We start from the raw sequence: 15,609 nt of genomic DNA on the forward strand, positions 1-15,609 counted from the left end.
CCCCATGGTATAATTTACGTATTTGTACTTTAAAGCAGGCATCATGAAGGCTGGAAAGGAAGTGGTGTTCCACAAACTTAGAGGAAATTTTTCTAGCCTGGAAAAACAGTCTACTAACATATAAAAAAGCTCTCCGTAAAGCCAGAACTGCATACTATTCATCACTAATAGAGGAAAATAAGAACAATCCCAGGTTTCTTTTCAGCTCTGTAGCCAGGCTGATAAAAAGTCACAGCTCTGTTGAGCCCAGTGTTCCCTTAGCTCTCAGCAGTGATGAATTTATGAGTTTCTTTAAAAATAAAATCACAACTATTAGAGATAAAATTCAGCAGATGCTTCCTATACCTGCAATAAATGAATCTTCTACTACAGTAGCTCTTGAATCATCTGTAGGACCTCAGTTATGTTTAGACTGCTTCTCTCCCATAGATCTCTCTGAATTTACATCAGTAGTTGCTTCATCGAAATCATCAATGTGTCTCTTGGACCCCATCCCGACTAGACTGCTTAAAGGCACGCTGCCATTAATGAACTCATCTTTATTAGACTTGGTAAATTTATCTCTAGTATCAGGCTACGTACCACAGGCCTTTAATTCACACATAAAACAAATTTCTAGAACTGCCTTCTTTCATTTGCACAACATTGCAAAAATTAGAAACAACCTGTCTCAAAATGATGCAGAAAAACTAGTCCATGTATTTGTTAACTCAAGGCTAGATTACTGTAACTCATTACTATCTGGATGTCCCAATATCTCCATAAAAAGCCTCCAGTTAATCCAGAATGCCGCAGCCAGAGTCCTGACAGGAACTAGCAAGAGAGATCATATTTCTCCTATATTGGCTTCTCTTCATTGGCTCCCTGTAAAATATAGAATAGAATTTAAAATCCTTCTTCTCACATACAAATCCCTTCATGATCAAGCTCCTTCATACCTTAAAGACCTCATAGTACCATATTATCCTAATAGACCACTTCACTCTCAGAGTGCAGGTCTACTTGTGGTTCCCAGAGTTTCCAAAAGCAGACTGGGAGGCAGAGCCTTTAGTTATCAAGCTCCTCTCCTGTGGAACCAGCTCCCAGTCTGGGTTCAGGAGGCAGACACTCTCTATACTCTTAAGGCTAGACTTAAAACCTTCGTTTTTGACAAAGCATATAGTTAGGGCTGGCTTCAGGCAACCCTGAACCATCTTTTAGTTATGCTGCTATAGGCCTAGACTGCCCGAGGATTCTCTGTCGGCGCACTGAGCTCCTCTAACCATTTATCTGTACAGTTGCTCAGATCTGGTTATTCTTCGATCCATTTTGATGGTTGTCTTCCGTTTTCTTCTCTCTGGTTTTGCCCTCCATTTTAAGGCATTGGAGATCATTTTAGCTGAACAGCCTATAATATTTTGCACCTCTTCATAGGTTTTCCCCTCTCCAATCAACTTTTTAATCAAAGTACGCTGTTCTTCTGAACAATGTCTTGAACGACCCATTTTCCTCAGGCTTTCAAATGCATGTCCAACAAGTGCTGGCTTCATCCTTAAATAGGGGCCACCTGATTCACACCTGTTTTTTCACAAAATTGATGACCTCACTGATTCAATGCCACACTCCTTTTTTTTTTGAACACACCTTTTTCAACTAATTGCTCAATTGCACAGCCTTTAAGAGCGTGCATATCATGAATGCTGGGTCTTGTTTGTTTTCTGAGAATCTACTGCACCTACTGGTAACTTGTTTGCCATGTAGTAATAAAAATTATACTAAAAACCTGGATTATTCTGGTTAGTCACATTGTACTGCTATTATTTTGAACAATACTGTACATACAGTACACCTGCCATCTCTCTCATCAGTCTGCTCATTCGGTCAGTACAACTATTCCTATTTCTGACAGAGCAACAGTAAAGTGGTCACTGAATCTGTTATGTTGCCATAAGTGCATTTGTGAGAACATATTTCTCTGGGGCAATATGTCATTGGTGGAACTCATACATGAATCAGTTGTCCAGTAAGGTCCAAAAAGGCTGGATACTACTGATTTAGTCATTGAAGTATATAATATAAACGGATATTTTATGTAGTATGTTATTTTATGTAAAATTGTAATCTGAAAAGTTATAAGCCTGTCAAATAAATCTTAAAAAAAAAGAAAAAAATTATTCCACTTCAACATGTAAAATATACTTGCAAACTGAGCCTAGTTCTGCTGGAGGTTTAATCCAAACACCATTGAATAGCACTGTCTTTTGTATCAGATTTGGCCACAAGGTGGTACCATACCTCTGTATACTGAGAATATATACAAGTAGCATGAGGGGAGGTGTGTAGTGCATTGTAGCCATCACTCCCCAGTCAGGACCAGCTATAAAGATAGAAATAAAATCGGGATGAATTTTATCTCCACATTGACCTCAGAAATGGCAGGTTTGAATGACTGCTCTAACTACACCACTAAATGTACATGTATTCATATAATTTTGGCTGACTGATGAGCTCATTGCCATTGTACAGGAGCATTTTGACCTTGTGCATGGCACACTTCAGGAAAAACCAGTATTAACATCTCATCAGAAACACCCATGTGTTTGTATACAGTGCTTATCCATTTAATCAAATTATGCATCTTCCAAATCATTTAAGCATCAGATTGGATATTTAAATTCAAAAATAAACCTTTCTTCCAGGACTCCCTGGAGGGGGACAGAAAAAAAAAACAAAAAAAACACAAACTGCTAGGATAGTTCCGTATTAGGATTAGTGGAAACAAAAACAAGCAACAGAAACATGCCATTTGACTAAAACAAATTAAGCTCATTGCTTGGTCATTAAACATTCAAAAATATTTAGGCTTCAAGGCAAAACTCAATATTAGTTATTGTCCAGTGTTGTTTCACACAGCTTCCCAGCAAGCTTGGTGTCCACGTCATCAGATGCAGCTGCCAGTCTAAGCATGTCAGGGTGCAGCTTCTGGAATAGGAACAAAAATATACTACAAAAAAAATATTTCAGGACAGGTGGATACCAGTTAAACAGGAAATACATGTTACCTTCAGCTTTTTCTTTGCTGGATCATGCACCACTCCATGTCGCCACAGGCTTTCCTGTGGACAGTTACACAATCATTTTTTCAGGTCACCCAAAACCTAAAATTCCAAGTATAGAGGAAGCTTACTGGAACTGAGTTTGTGCTGTTTAAAACCGACATCCATTTGCTGTTACTAGGGAACTCTATACCTCCCACATTTAGTATCCACTGGTGGGTTTCTCAGCTTCAGATAACACTAATCCATACAACAAGGCCTAGACTGTCAAGTAACTTTGACTTGAAACTCAGTGGTTGGACATCAATTTCAATTCAGTTTGTGAATCAATTCTCAAGGCATTTTACAGAGAAACCCCACAAATCCCTTGTGAGCAAGCACATGTAACTGGGGAAATAGTTTGGTTTGGCTGAAATCCCCCCCTGAAGCACAGGTTTACCTTCATGGCAAAGCTCCTCCCACAGCCAGCATGGCCACAGATAAAGGGCTTTTTGCCCTCATGGTCTCCCAGTATGTGACTCTCCAAGTGGAAGTGCCGAGTGAACTTTTTCTCACACCCTTCTCTGGGGCACGACAGCATCCTCTTCTCCCCAGAGTGCACACGCAGCTCATGCTGACGGAAGAACCAGGTGTTGCTGAACTGCTTCTTGCACACGCTACATGACAATTTCACTGGGTACACACCAGTCAAAGGTTCCTGGTCAGTACCATGGACTTGTATACATGGTTCAAGTAACCCTTCCCTGCCTTACATTCATACCTTTATGTTCTTTTCTGTGCTTCAGATATTCTGTCCATGTCTTTCCACAGAAGGAACATCCTTGAGCCTGACAAGTGTATCCTGCAGAAGAGAGACAAGTTTAGTTATTTAAAAAAAAAAAAAAAAAAAAAAACTCAAATGAAGCTCCTTCTGATTATCAACCAACCTTCATGTACTTTCTTGTGATGCTTCAATCTTCCATGAGAGGAAAATTCCTTTGTACAGCCACTGAAAGTACAACTATCAGATACACAAGTTTAGATTTCCAGGACTGGGCAAAAACAAAAACCTCCAGTTCCCCTCATACCATTTTGTGATGGTACAAGGGGATGATGATTTGATTTGTTACCAAAAAGGCAGAAGCTCTTGGTGCTCAGGCTCATGAGCTTTAAGTTGGTTCCTCTTGTTGAAACGCTTTCCACAGTCTTGGTGCCTGCACTGAGACAAGTGCAAAAATCTACCCAGTAAATCCAACACACCAATTTAAAAACAAACAAAAAAAACAAAAAAAAAAAAGTTTGACATTGTACTTCATATTTCTTCCCCTGGTGATGGTGAACTCGAGCCATGTGGTTCTTCATGCTGCCAATTGTGGGAAAGGCCTTGGAACAGTCATCATCCTGACACCTGGAGCCCAAATCAGGGAACACTTTCAGTGCAATCAGAGGCAGCCTGGGAAACAACTTCACACTATTCCCCATTAGTTCATGGGATTATAGGCTGCAGTCAATGCACATACATTTCTGGCTTCCTAGTTGACAAGAGGTGATAAAACTACCATCAAAATCCAAGTGTAAGTGTGGGGTTTGGATTAGTTTCATCAAGAGACAAACTCTGAACTCACTCAATACAGCATCCTGAGAAACTCTCAGTTCTCATGAGGAAAATAGCACTGTTACCACACAACAAGAAGGTTGTTGGTTCAAATCCCACTCAATCTGGAGTCTTTCTGTGTGGAGTTGGCAAGTTCTCGCTGTCTACGTAGGTTTTCTCTCAGTGCAAACGTCAAGTTCTGACTGTATTGACGTAGGCCTACAGGTCAGCCTCTGGTGACCTTACCTGTATCGTTTCTCGCCGCTGTGACTGAGCTTGTGTCTGGTGAGCTGGAACCGGGTGTGATAGCTCTTGTCACAGTCCTCACAGGAGAATGGCTTCTGAGGTCCATGGAACAACAACCAGAGTGGGCATTACAAACCAGCACGACTCGGACTGAACATGTTGCGGGTCGAGCGGGTCGCGGTCACTCACCAGTTGTATGTGCCTGCACACATGAGCCTGCAGCCTCCATGCCTTAGTAAATGTAGCGCGACAGTCCCCCACGGGACACGTGTAGTCTCCAGTAAGGCACCTCTCCCCCATCCTAAGAGCCAGGCTCGGCCACAGCCAACACGAGTCTGACGCTGACAGGACAGGACCAGTAAATCACCTGTGCTTCATTTATCCCACTGGAATGTACCAAGTGGAGGAAAAAATGGGGTGGCCTACATGGTTTTTAAAAACTAACAAATACACAAATACAAATGTTTCATTTCAGACATCGTTATTAAAACCCAAGCTGTCCTTCTGAGGGACGGACAGAAGGATAAGAATAGAAGTCTTTTTTTAGTTTGTTGTTTATTTCCAAAAGTATAAATAGCATCAGTTAAATTATGGCAGCTAAGCAGTGGGAACAAACATGTATACACATACACATTTTAATAATTATGGAGCGTAGACCTAAGTGCATCTTAACCCTCCTGTTGTCTTCGGGTGAATTTGACCCATTTCCAAAAGTTAATATGTGATAACTGGTTTTCTTCCATATAATTAACTTAAAATGATATGGATGGTTCCCTACTATAAGTGTAAAATATATGTTATTATGTTGGAAACAAGTTCACTAAAAAGGTGAAATTTAAAAACTGGTGATCATTTTATACCTCATGCTTTATAAGCAGTCAAAACAGACAAAAGCTGTGTCGTATTGTCTTCAAATTTACTCCACACCACAGCCATCTATGTCATTTTTAGTTAATTAAATGGAAGAAAACCAAAGTTATCACATATTAACTTTTGAAAACGGGTCAAATTGACCTGAAGACAACAGGAGGGTTAAATATTAGAGAAAATTTGTATTACAATCTGGAAAAGATGAAGTATTTTGATATGAAAAACTACCACCATTAATATATTTCTGAGATTTGTAACAGGCTGGAAAATCAGTTGTACATTCAGTGCATCCAGTACACCTGTTTGGCAGCATGATAGCACAGAATGATATATCTGAATGATTAGCTCTGGCTTCTAAAGGATGTTTCACCTTGCTCTCAATTAATAAAGTGAAAGTGACTTATGTGGCCAAGTATGGTGACCCATACTCAGAATTTGTGCTCTGCATTTAACCCACCTAAGTGCACACACACACACCCAGAGCAGTGGGCAGCCAGTGCTGCAGCACCTGGGGAGCAGTTGGGGGTCTGGTGCCTTGCTCAAGGGTCTCACCTCAGTCTTGGTATCGAAGGTGGACAGGGTGCTGGCTATTCACTCTGTGCCACTGACAATTCCTGCCAGACCTGTGACTCAAACCTACAATTTTCAGGTTACAAATCTGACTCTCTAGCCATTAGGCCACGACTGTCCCTCATTTAAATAATCCTTTACATCTCTGCTGTGATTTTCTCTTTTTTGTTTTTTAGCTACTGGACATTTGGAACATTTACTGGAGAGCTGCAGGCTAGATGTTGGGTTTTTACCTTACAGTAGTGTGACAGACCATACCATTGTTTTCATTAAAGGCAGGGAAAGTAAAATTGTTTTTAGCCACTCTACAAAGTCAAGATGATAAAAATACTAAGCTTTTATGTGACTCACAGCTAGTAGTGTGCTACATAACATTTTCACACATATGTATTTTTGTTTAATTATTCCAGCAATTTATTTAAAAGCTAGTGGGCCCTTTTGGGTTTTCCCAGGGCCCTGGACAACTGATCCAGTGTTCCCCTGGTGCCAGTAGCCCTGGTATTACATCTCATACTGTACAGCTTTCCAGAAACTATTAAATGTAGAAGAAGAGGAAGAAGAAGTATATGGAATAGGAAGTACAGTACTGTAGGTGTCAGGTTAAACATCTTAAGACATGACTAGTCCTCAGTGGCCACTGCCCTGCCTGTTTTCCAACTTTCCCACCTCTTCTCTATTGCGATTACCTGGTTCAGGTTGTTCAGCCAATCAGAAGCTGGACAGTAAAGAGTCTGAACCCAGAACCCACTTCACTTCCCATTCTGCCCTCATCTAAGATGGTACCTTCCAGCAGGGCACGAGCAGGGCAGTAGCCCTCAAGGACCAGAGTTGCCTATTGTTAGGTCAAAGTTTTCCATTTTCTATACCCGCTTATTCCTTAACCAGGGTCACTGGAATCTGTTGGAGCCTACTGAGCCATTATGTTGATGACAAAAAGCAGGCAGCCCAGCAACCACAATGTGGCAGCACCCAGCTACACCAGGCTGAGCTAAAGCTACACGGTGTCATCAGTGGGTTTTTCAATTTGAAACTTTAAACATAAGTGCTTGTAGAATCACAAGGGGGAGTTGTGAGACCATAGAATGATTTTTGTTGACAGTTGACTTTACTTTCAAATCAGATCAATTCTTAAATGTTAAAGTGGGATAGGAACTATCAATGGAGTTACAGCCAAACAACAGCTATAGGGGCTTTACATCCCTCCACTCACACTCAGTTTTCCACAGACCTCTGCTTATTCACATCCTGCCTGCATAACCACCCAAAGACTCAGCATTACCAGTGGCTGGTACAGTAACAGTAAAAGTTTCTCACTAAATTCAGAACTCACCAGAAACTCTGGTTCTTTGTACTATTTCCCTCCAGCCTTACTGCTGCCCTAGGACACATTCAAGTTGAAATATTTACAACTAGTGCTGTCATTTCTGGACGTAAATTTACAGTGAATTTGCATTTAATCACATCTTTTCATGGACCTTTATGGAATCCTACCACCCCACCACTAAAAGTGACCTTTGAGTTCTGCCTGACCACACAGCTATAGATGATGCTGGGGCAAGTGAGGGGGATCCCAAACTTTAACATAGAGACAGCTGATCAGAAAATGCTCACAATATATTTTTTAAGGCACTGACACTATTCTGACTTTTATATTTGGTGGCTGGTGGACGTCACACTATGATGCTTCTGAGTAAAGTGGCAGAACAAGAACTGAACCTGTTTGTGTTCAGACAGACATGAGTTGTGGTCAAAGATGCCAGGTGCCAACAAATAGGGCTTCAGCACAAATATACACATTTGTATAACACAAAAGTTGAACCAGGCTCAAACCAAATATGTCTTTAACATAACACACATATTTCTACTATTGACCTCAGTTATAAAGCTCAGGCCCTACGTTTACTGCACAAGCAACCACAAGTGAATAGCAGTAAATAATGGGAGCTCCAAGACTGAGTGCTATTTTGGTGCATGTCGGTGTTGCTGCACAAAGTGCAAAAGGCTCAGTCATGGAGAACATAGATCACAGAGTATGAAGATTAATACTCTCATCCAGTCAAATCAGTGGTCTCTTTACTCTCAAACAGCTGAGCCAATCACAGTGACACACGACAACTACACTACAGCTCAAAAGGCACTTCTCTAGGAATCATTATGTGGTCAGGACAGTAGAGTTGCACCCAACACAGAGCACCTCAAATCTGCAACCAGAAGCAGATTGTAGTGATGGTAGGAGGGTTATTTACTTCAGTCTGATACTGCTTCAGTTTTAATTCTGCTGTATCTTATCTGTATCTTTAATTCTACCTGTAATTTAATGAAAGTAAACGTAGTGAACGGCCATACTGCACTCTCCTACAGCACCTCTCAAATGAGAGGTTGCAGATTTATCCTTTTACAGTATGTGTCCCAGGGTTTTAATTAACTTTTCAAACAGTATAAAGCATCTGTGGACAACAGATACTATAAAGGTCATATCCTGTCATAGAGCAATGCTTTCTTGCTTTTATCTACTTTAAACATGACTTATGATACTAATTTAAATTACAGTATTCGTTTAACATTACTTTATCTTCACTATGTGCTTGCTCTTCTTAATGAAGTCAGACTGGCCAGGAAGTCATACTGCATCAGTTGCAAACACGGCTCCAAAAATGCATGCCATTTTTGCTATAACAACTTACAGTTTGTTGCACTATCAGCGTATGCTCAAATAATACAGATTTAAGGTAAATAAACACCAACCTATCACATGAGAAACCAATCACCCTTTTACACATAGGTCCCCCTGGCCCTCAGAGTCTGTGCATGCTATTGTCAGACTGAATTCTCTGCAGTAGTTATCTCTCACACTGCAATTTCATTGTGTATAGCATGCTACAGTGTGCTGAACTCACACTGAGCTCTCTGGTACAGTTGCCATGGTGAATTTCTGACCAGCCAATCAAAGCTTTGTCTGCAGTGTGTGTTTACACACACACAAAGTTACATGGAGCACAGACTACATAAAGGCACACACATAAACACAGATACTGCTTTTCTGTTTAGAAATGTGTAATAAAGCACATCTTCCTCTCTCCCCTATCTATCCAGTCTGTTTAGCCTCTCTGTTATTGCCATGGAAACTCAGCTGATATTGCATGGTTGTAGCAGCACTGAGGAGGATAGAACTGGGAATGAGTGTAAATGAAAGAGGCAGAGACAGAGGAGGTTAACTGGGGAAAAAGAAGATAATTATAGATATAGATATGGATTATAGAAGAAGTAATACACTTTAAAAACAAACAACAACATTCCTACGGTAACCAGAGGGCAAAAACACATTCCCCTGCAGTAATCAAAGTGATCCATACTTAAATGACCTTACAATGTTATAACTAGTCATTATCACTGTCTCTGTAATTTTAGCACTATTAATAGTCTAATTTGATTACAATGAATTGCTCTTACCAATACACTCATTTCTTTTCCTCAGTTCCTCCTTTGTGAAATCCTCCTTGGTGATGAGTGCAGGTCTACTTGTGGTCATCAAAGTAACAGTTACTTTAAAACTGCTCAACAATAAATGTAAATGCAAACCAGAAGTGACACATTAATGTGCACTACACAGCTACTGACACAACCTAATGTGAGGATGTTGAATTACATTATTTTTAAATGCCATATTAAGCCACAAGGTGGAGCAGTTTGTGTGCTCTAGTGTTCCTGGACGTCATGTTGTTGGTAGTGATGATGATACCTGTAATAAGTGTAAGGCACTGGTAGCTTTGGTGGTGAGGATCACTAAATTGGAAGCGTGGCTCCACAATTCAATTTTTCAGTTCAGTTCAAATTATTTGTACAGACCCCAATCACAATAAAATCATCTCAATGCACTTTACAAAAAACAAAATCCAACAAATCCCTTATGAGCAAGCACTTGGTGACAGTGGAGAGGAAAAACTCCTTTTAATGGAAGATAAAACCTCCAGCAGAACCAGGCTCAGTTTGGGCGGCCATCTGCCTCAACCGATTGGAGTGAGTGGATAGAGCAGAGAGAAAAGAACAGCAACAATAAACAACAAATAGACACTGCAGGTTGGTGGGGCCAGTAACTGCACATCAGCAATATACAGCTCCAGGGCCCCCTCAGCCGAGGCTCCAAGTGAGCCGAGCCTAAAATGTGATGTCAACAGTGGGGCCTCAGATTGGCCAGGGAGTGATGTCACTAGAAGAGTCGTGCGTGATGTCTGACTTAGAGCGGTAGAGAAAACACCAGACTGATGACTGCTGTCATCTTTTCAGCACTGTAGCCAGGCTGACAAAAAGTCACAGCTCTGTTGAGCCCAGTGTTCCCTTAGCTCTCAGCAGTGATGAATTTATGAGTTTCTTTACAAATAAAATCACAACTATTACAGATAAAATTCGGCAGATGCTTCCTATTGCTGCCACAGATGTATTCTCTACTACAGTAGCTCTTGAGTCATCTACAAGACCCCAGTCATGTTTAGACTGTTTCTCTCCCATAGATCTCTCTGAATTCACTTCAGCAGTTGCTTCATCTAAATCATCATGTCTCTCAGACCCTATCCCGACTACACTGCTCAAAGACACCCTGTCATTAATGGACTCATCTTTACTCCATTTATTTCTAAAATCCTTGAAAAAGCTGTTGATAAGCAGCTATCAGACCACTAAACTATTTGAATATTTTCAGTCAGGATTTAGAGCACATCATAGTACAGAAACAGCACTGTTAAAATTCACCAACGATCTTCTCTTATCCTCAGATAATGAACTCGTTTCTATACTTGTCCTCCTAGACCTTAGTGCTGCATTTGACACTACTGACCACAGCATCTTATTACAGAGACTGGAGCATGTGATTGGAATCAAAGGAACAAACAGATTCCAAATTGTTCATATTCATGATTAACTTTCCACGCACACAAAAGTTAGTTATGGAGTTCCACAAGGTTCTGTACTAGGACCGATTCTTTTCACCTTATACATGCTTCCCTTAGGTAATGTTATCAGGAAGCACTCTACTATCTATAAAAACCTGATAAAACAAACCAGTTACCCAGATTTCAGGCATGTCTTTCACTTGCACAACACTGCCAAAATTAGGAACATCCTGTCTCAAAATGATGCAGAAAAACTAGTCCATGCATTTGTTACTTCAAGGCTAGATTAGCTCCCTGTAAAATTCCCTGTAGAATTTAAAATCCTTCTTCTCACACACAAATCCCTTCATGATTAAGCTCCTTCATACCTTAAAGACCTCATAGTACCATATTATCCCAATAGAGCACTTCGCTCTCAGAGTGCAGGTCTACTTGTGGTTCCCAGAATTTCCAAAAGTAGAATGGGAGGCAGAACCTTTAGCTATCAAGCTCCTTTCCTGTGGAACCAGCTCCCAGTCTGAGCTCAGGAGGCAGACACTCTCTGTACTTTTAAGGCTAGACTTAAAACCTTTGTTTTTGACAAAGCATATAGTTAGGGCTGGCTTAAGGTAACCCTGAACCATCTTTTAGTTATGCTGTTATAGGCCTAGACTGCCCGAGGATTCTCCGTCGGCGCACTGAGCTCCTCTAACCTCTTATCTGTACAGTTGCTCAGATCTTTATGTAACAAATCATTTTTAATCAATAATTTTATTTCCTCTGATTTTATGTTTTTAACAGAAACATGGTTAGGTAAGGGCTGGAAATGCAGTTCTTATTGAACCCCTCCCACCTAATTTCACATTTCTATCAGAAACATGAGAAAACAAAAACGGTGATGGTGTCTGTGCCTTTTTTTAGGGATAATATGGTTACCCACAGGCTGTGATTTGGGGAGTTTTCATCATTTGAGTGTGTATCTTTTAAAATGGAGCGAAAATGATCTCCCTCTGTACTCTATATAATCATTTACAAAATTTTATTAATGATTTTACTGAGATGCTTTCAGTTGTCTGTTTAGTTATTACAGGTGATTTTGATGGATACAGGTGGATAAGGCCTCTGGCAGAAATGCCAAAGAACTATCTGCTGTCCTTGAAACCTACAACCTTAGTCAACATTTTAGGGAGCCAACTCATACCAGAGGTCACACTCTACAGTTGTTCAAAGAGGACACATTAATAACGTCAGGACACTGAAATGATTAGGTTTGAAAATACCAAATTTTCTCACAAAGATTTGTTGAATTCATATACTTCAAGTGTTCTAAATGTTATGGATGTGATTGCTCCTATTAAAGAAAAAGTGATCAGGAACAGGCAAAAGGCACCGTGGAGAAATGATAGGCACAGAAAAGGGAGTGCCAGAAGGCTGAACTAAAATGGCATAAATCAAAGCTGAATGTATTTTTCTGAAATCATCAACAACAGCAGTAACAACTCACATGTCGTGTTTGCTACAGTGAATAGATTAACAAACCATCTGTCTCCATTGCAGTAAGAACTTATTTCAACATCTAACATTACAACATTACCCATACTATTCATTTAGTAAATGACTCATTATGGTCTGGAACATTTCCAAGGGCCTTGAAAACTGCTGTCATCAAGCCTCTCCTGAAGAAGAGCAGTCTTGATGTCACAGTACTGAACAACTATCGGCCAATATCAAACCTGGACTTTTTAAGTAAAGTCCTTCAAAAAGTTGTTTACTAGCAACTTACTGACGTTCTCCTGTTAAACAACTGCTTTGACGATTTTCAGTCAGGTTTTCACAGCACTGAGACAGCACTCATCAAGGTGACAATTTACAATTTTATTCTACCACCAACGCTGGTAGAGTCGTTGTCTTAGTACTGTTGGATCTGAGTGCTGCTTTTGACACAGTGGACCATGTGATCCAAAAGGTTAGAGGACTGGATCGGCATCTCTGTGGGTATTAGGCCACCTGCTAAGTGGTGTATTGGCATCTAACAAGGGGACAATGATAAATGAAGGAGATATAACCTCCCTGAAATGTCAGCAGCCCAGCCAGTAAGTACGATACCTTTTGCTTTAGACAAGGATGCACAACTTAATTGCCATGCACATTTCATAGTCAGGCCTTCAATTCAATTTATTCAATTTTATTTGTATAGCGCCAAATCACAATACAAATCATCTCAAGGCACTTTACAAAAACTAAAACTAAAAACCCAACAATTCCCTTATGAGCAAGCACTTGGCGACAGTGGAGAGGAAAAACTCCCTTTAACGGAAGAAAAAACCTCCAGCAGAACCGGGCTCAGTTTGGGCAGCCATCTGCCTCGACCGGTTGGGGTGAGTGGATAGAGGAGAGAGAAAAGAACAGCAACAATAAACAACAAATAGACACTGCAGGTTGGTGGGACCAGTAACTGCACATTAGCGATATATAGCTCCAGGACCAGGGACACCTGCAGAAGGTACAGAGAGAGAGAACAGAGAGAGAGGGAGAGAGCACAAACTAGGGGGGAGAGAGAGCACAAGGTTAGTGACATTCAATGGTGGAATATACATGAGGTGGGAGGAGAGGAAGAGAGGGGAGGGGAAGGGAAAGGGGGGGCGGGGGGGTTAGGGTAGGGGAGCCCGATGGTCCTCGGGCAGTCTAGGCCTATAGCAGCATAACTAAGGGATGGTTCAGGGTTGCCTGAAGCCAGCCCTAACTATATGCTTTGTCAAAGAGGAAGGTTTTAAGTCTAGCCTTAAAAGTACAGAGAGTGTCTGCCTCCTGAACCCAGACTGGTAGCTGGTTCCACAGGAGAGGAGCTTGATAACTAAAGGCTCTGCCTCCCAGTCTGCTTCTGGAAACTCTGGGAACCACAAGTAGACCTGCACTCTGAGAGCGAAGTGGTCTATTGGGATAATATGGTACTATGAGGTCTTTAAGGTATGAAGGAGCTTGATTATGAAGGGATTTGTATGTGAGAAGAAGGATTTTAAATTCTATTCTATATTTTACAGGGAGCCAATGAAGAGAAGCCAATATAGGAGAAATAATTGATTTTGAATTGGTCCTTGGAGGTAAATGTAGTCTACTGACATAGACATCTACTGGTTATGAAAACGCACAGCATAAAGGTAGGATTTATTGCAGAGCTGTTGAACAGAGTGCTTTTAAATTGTGATGGTCATTAAAATGTGTCAGCAAATGACTCTAATTTAAAGAGTTTGACTGCATTGGATTTGTTGGCATTTAATCAAATACACACTAAAACTAACTTTTTAGCACTGAGGACTTTTGATGTCAGGACCTAAAATACAATCACCAAAGGCAAAATTAACATTAATACAAACTGACACAGACAAGCAACTTGATACCAAATTTTATTTTGTTATGGAGACACCACTGGAGAACAAAAACTTTATGTCTGTCAATATCAGCAAATATAACAGTTTAGTTTAGTAGTCACACAGTCTACTCATCCACACCAGTTAGCCCTCAACATAATCCTGCTAACCTATATAACACACTAAAATAATGCCAGTCCATTGCAAGTCAGTACTTAAGTGTTTTTTGAAAATATACCTCAGTCCAACATCTTTTGAGTATTACAGTCACAGAATGGATGAGATAACTTGATTTCAGTAGCTATTTTTATATGTGCACATTTAACATCTTGTCTTGGATCACACTTTAGGGATTTATGTGATGTAAATTAATTTACTATACAGCGGAACACAACATACAGTGTATATGTAAAGATAGTAACTTAAAGTGACCACAAAGGTTTGTTTAATGTATCTCAACTTTCCAGATAGCTACAGAGTATGAAACCACAAAAAAGTATCATGAAGATGAAAAGCAGGAAAACAATTACAAACCAGTCAATTTTTATATGGAGGCATAAAAATGTCACTTACAAAATGTCAGAAAACAAAAACACCTAAAACAGAGCCTTTACAGGACAAAAGCAGGTACAGTATGTGTTGATACAGACAATTTTATGGAATAAAAAAAGGACATTTAAAAGAGAGACTACGTAACTTTTAGATTAATAAGCAATAAAAATAATTCACAGGACCCACAATTACTTTCAATTTGGTTGCTAGTGACATGCTTGTCAACAGTGCGTTGTGGCAATCTGTCACTTCATTATTTGCCAGCCACTATAAAACACAAAAATAACAAAAAGGAAGCTTTTCTTCTAATTCTACTACTGACTACATTTATTGCCAAATTGCCCAATTGCTTTCTTTCATTTATCAGCCTCTTCAAAAAACAATATAATTACTTAGATTGTAATATCATCAGTATGTTGCCATGGCTTGAGTTGTCAATCATGCCAAGTGAATATGCTTCCCTGTGGCTAATAGAAGCTAGCTCATAGTAACTACAGTGTTGCCCACACGGGCTGTGGGTACAGATGTTT

The 15,609-nt window shown here is 40.2% G+C and overlaps 1 protein-coding gene across 1 annotated transcript; it reads right to left on the minus strand.

Moving 5' to 3' along the window:
- Positions 1-2,862: 2,862 nt before the first annotated feature.
- On the minus strand, positions 2,863-5,155 carry LOC113133910 (transcription factor IIIA-like). The gene is made up of 9 exons (XM_026312951.1): positions 5,044-5,155; positions 4,855-4,949; positions 4,326-4,422; positions 4,145-4,233; positions 3,962-4,035; positions 3,796-3,876; positions 3,475-3,707; positions 3,042-3,095; positions 2,863-2,961 (listed from the first exon to the last, which is right to left on the minus strand). The coding sequence occupies exons 1-9, from the start codon at positions 5,152-5,154 to the stop codon at positions 2,863-2,865; spliced, it is 933 nt and encodes a 310-aa protein (XP_026168736.1). The 5' UTR covers position 5,155.
- Positions 5,156-15,609: the final 10,454 nt, after the last annotated feature.

The sequence above is a fragment of the Mastacembelus armatus genome, chromosome 17 (genome assembly GCF_900324485.2).
Source record: "Mastacembelus armatus chromosome 17, fMasArm1.2, whole genome shotgun sequence".
Taxonomy (NCBI): domain Eukaryota; kingdom Metazoa; phylum Chordata; class Actinopteri; order Synbranchiformes; family Mastacembelidae; genus Mastacembelus; species Mastacembelus armatus.

What these genes read in the sequence shown, in the direction of transcription:
- LOC113133910 (XM_026312951.1), bottom strand. Translation starts at nt 5,154, where the DNA reads ATGGGGGAGAGGTGCCTTACTGGAGACTACACGTGTCCCGTGGGGGAC. An exon ending in CAAGAGCTTCTGCCTTTTTG is followed by an intron (nt 4,036 to 4,144) that starts GTAACAAATCAA and finishes TGTATCTGATAG; the next exon opens with TTGTACTTTCAGTGGCTGTA. An exon ending in GCACAGAAAAGAACATAAAG is followed by an intron (nt 3,708 to 3,795) that starts GTATGAATGTAA and finishes GTGTGTACCCAG; the next exon opens with TGAAATTGTCATGTAGCGTG.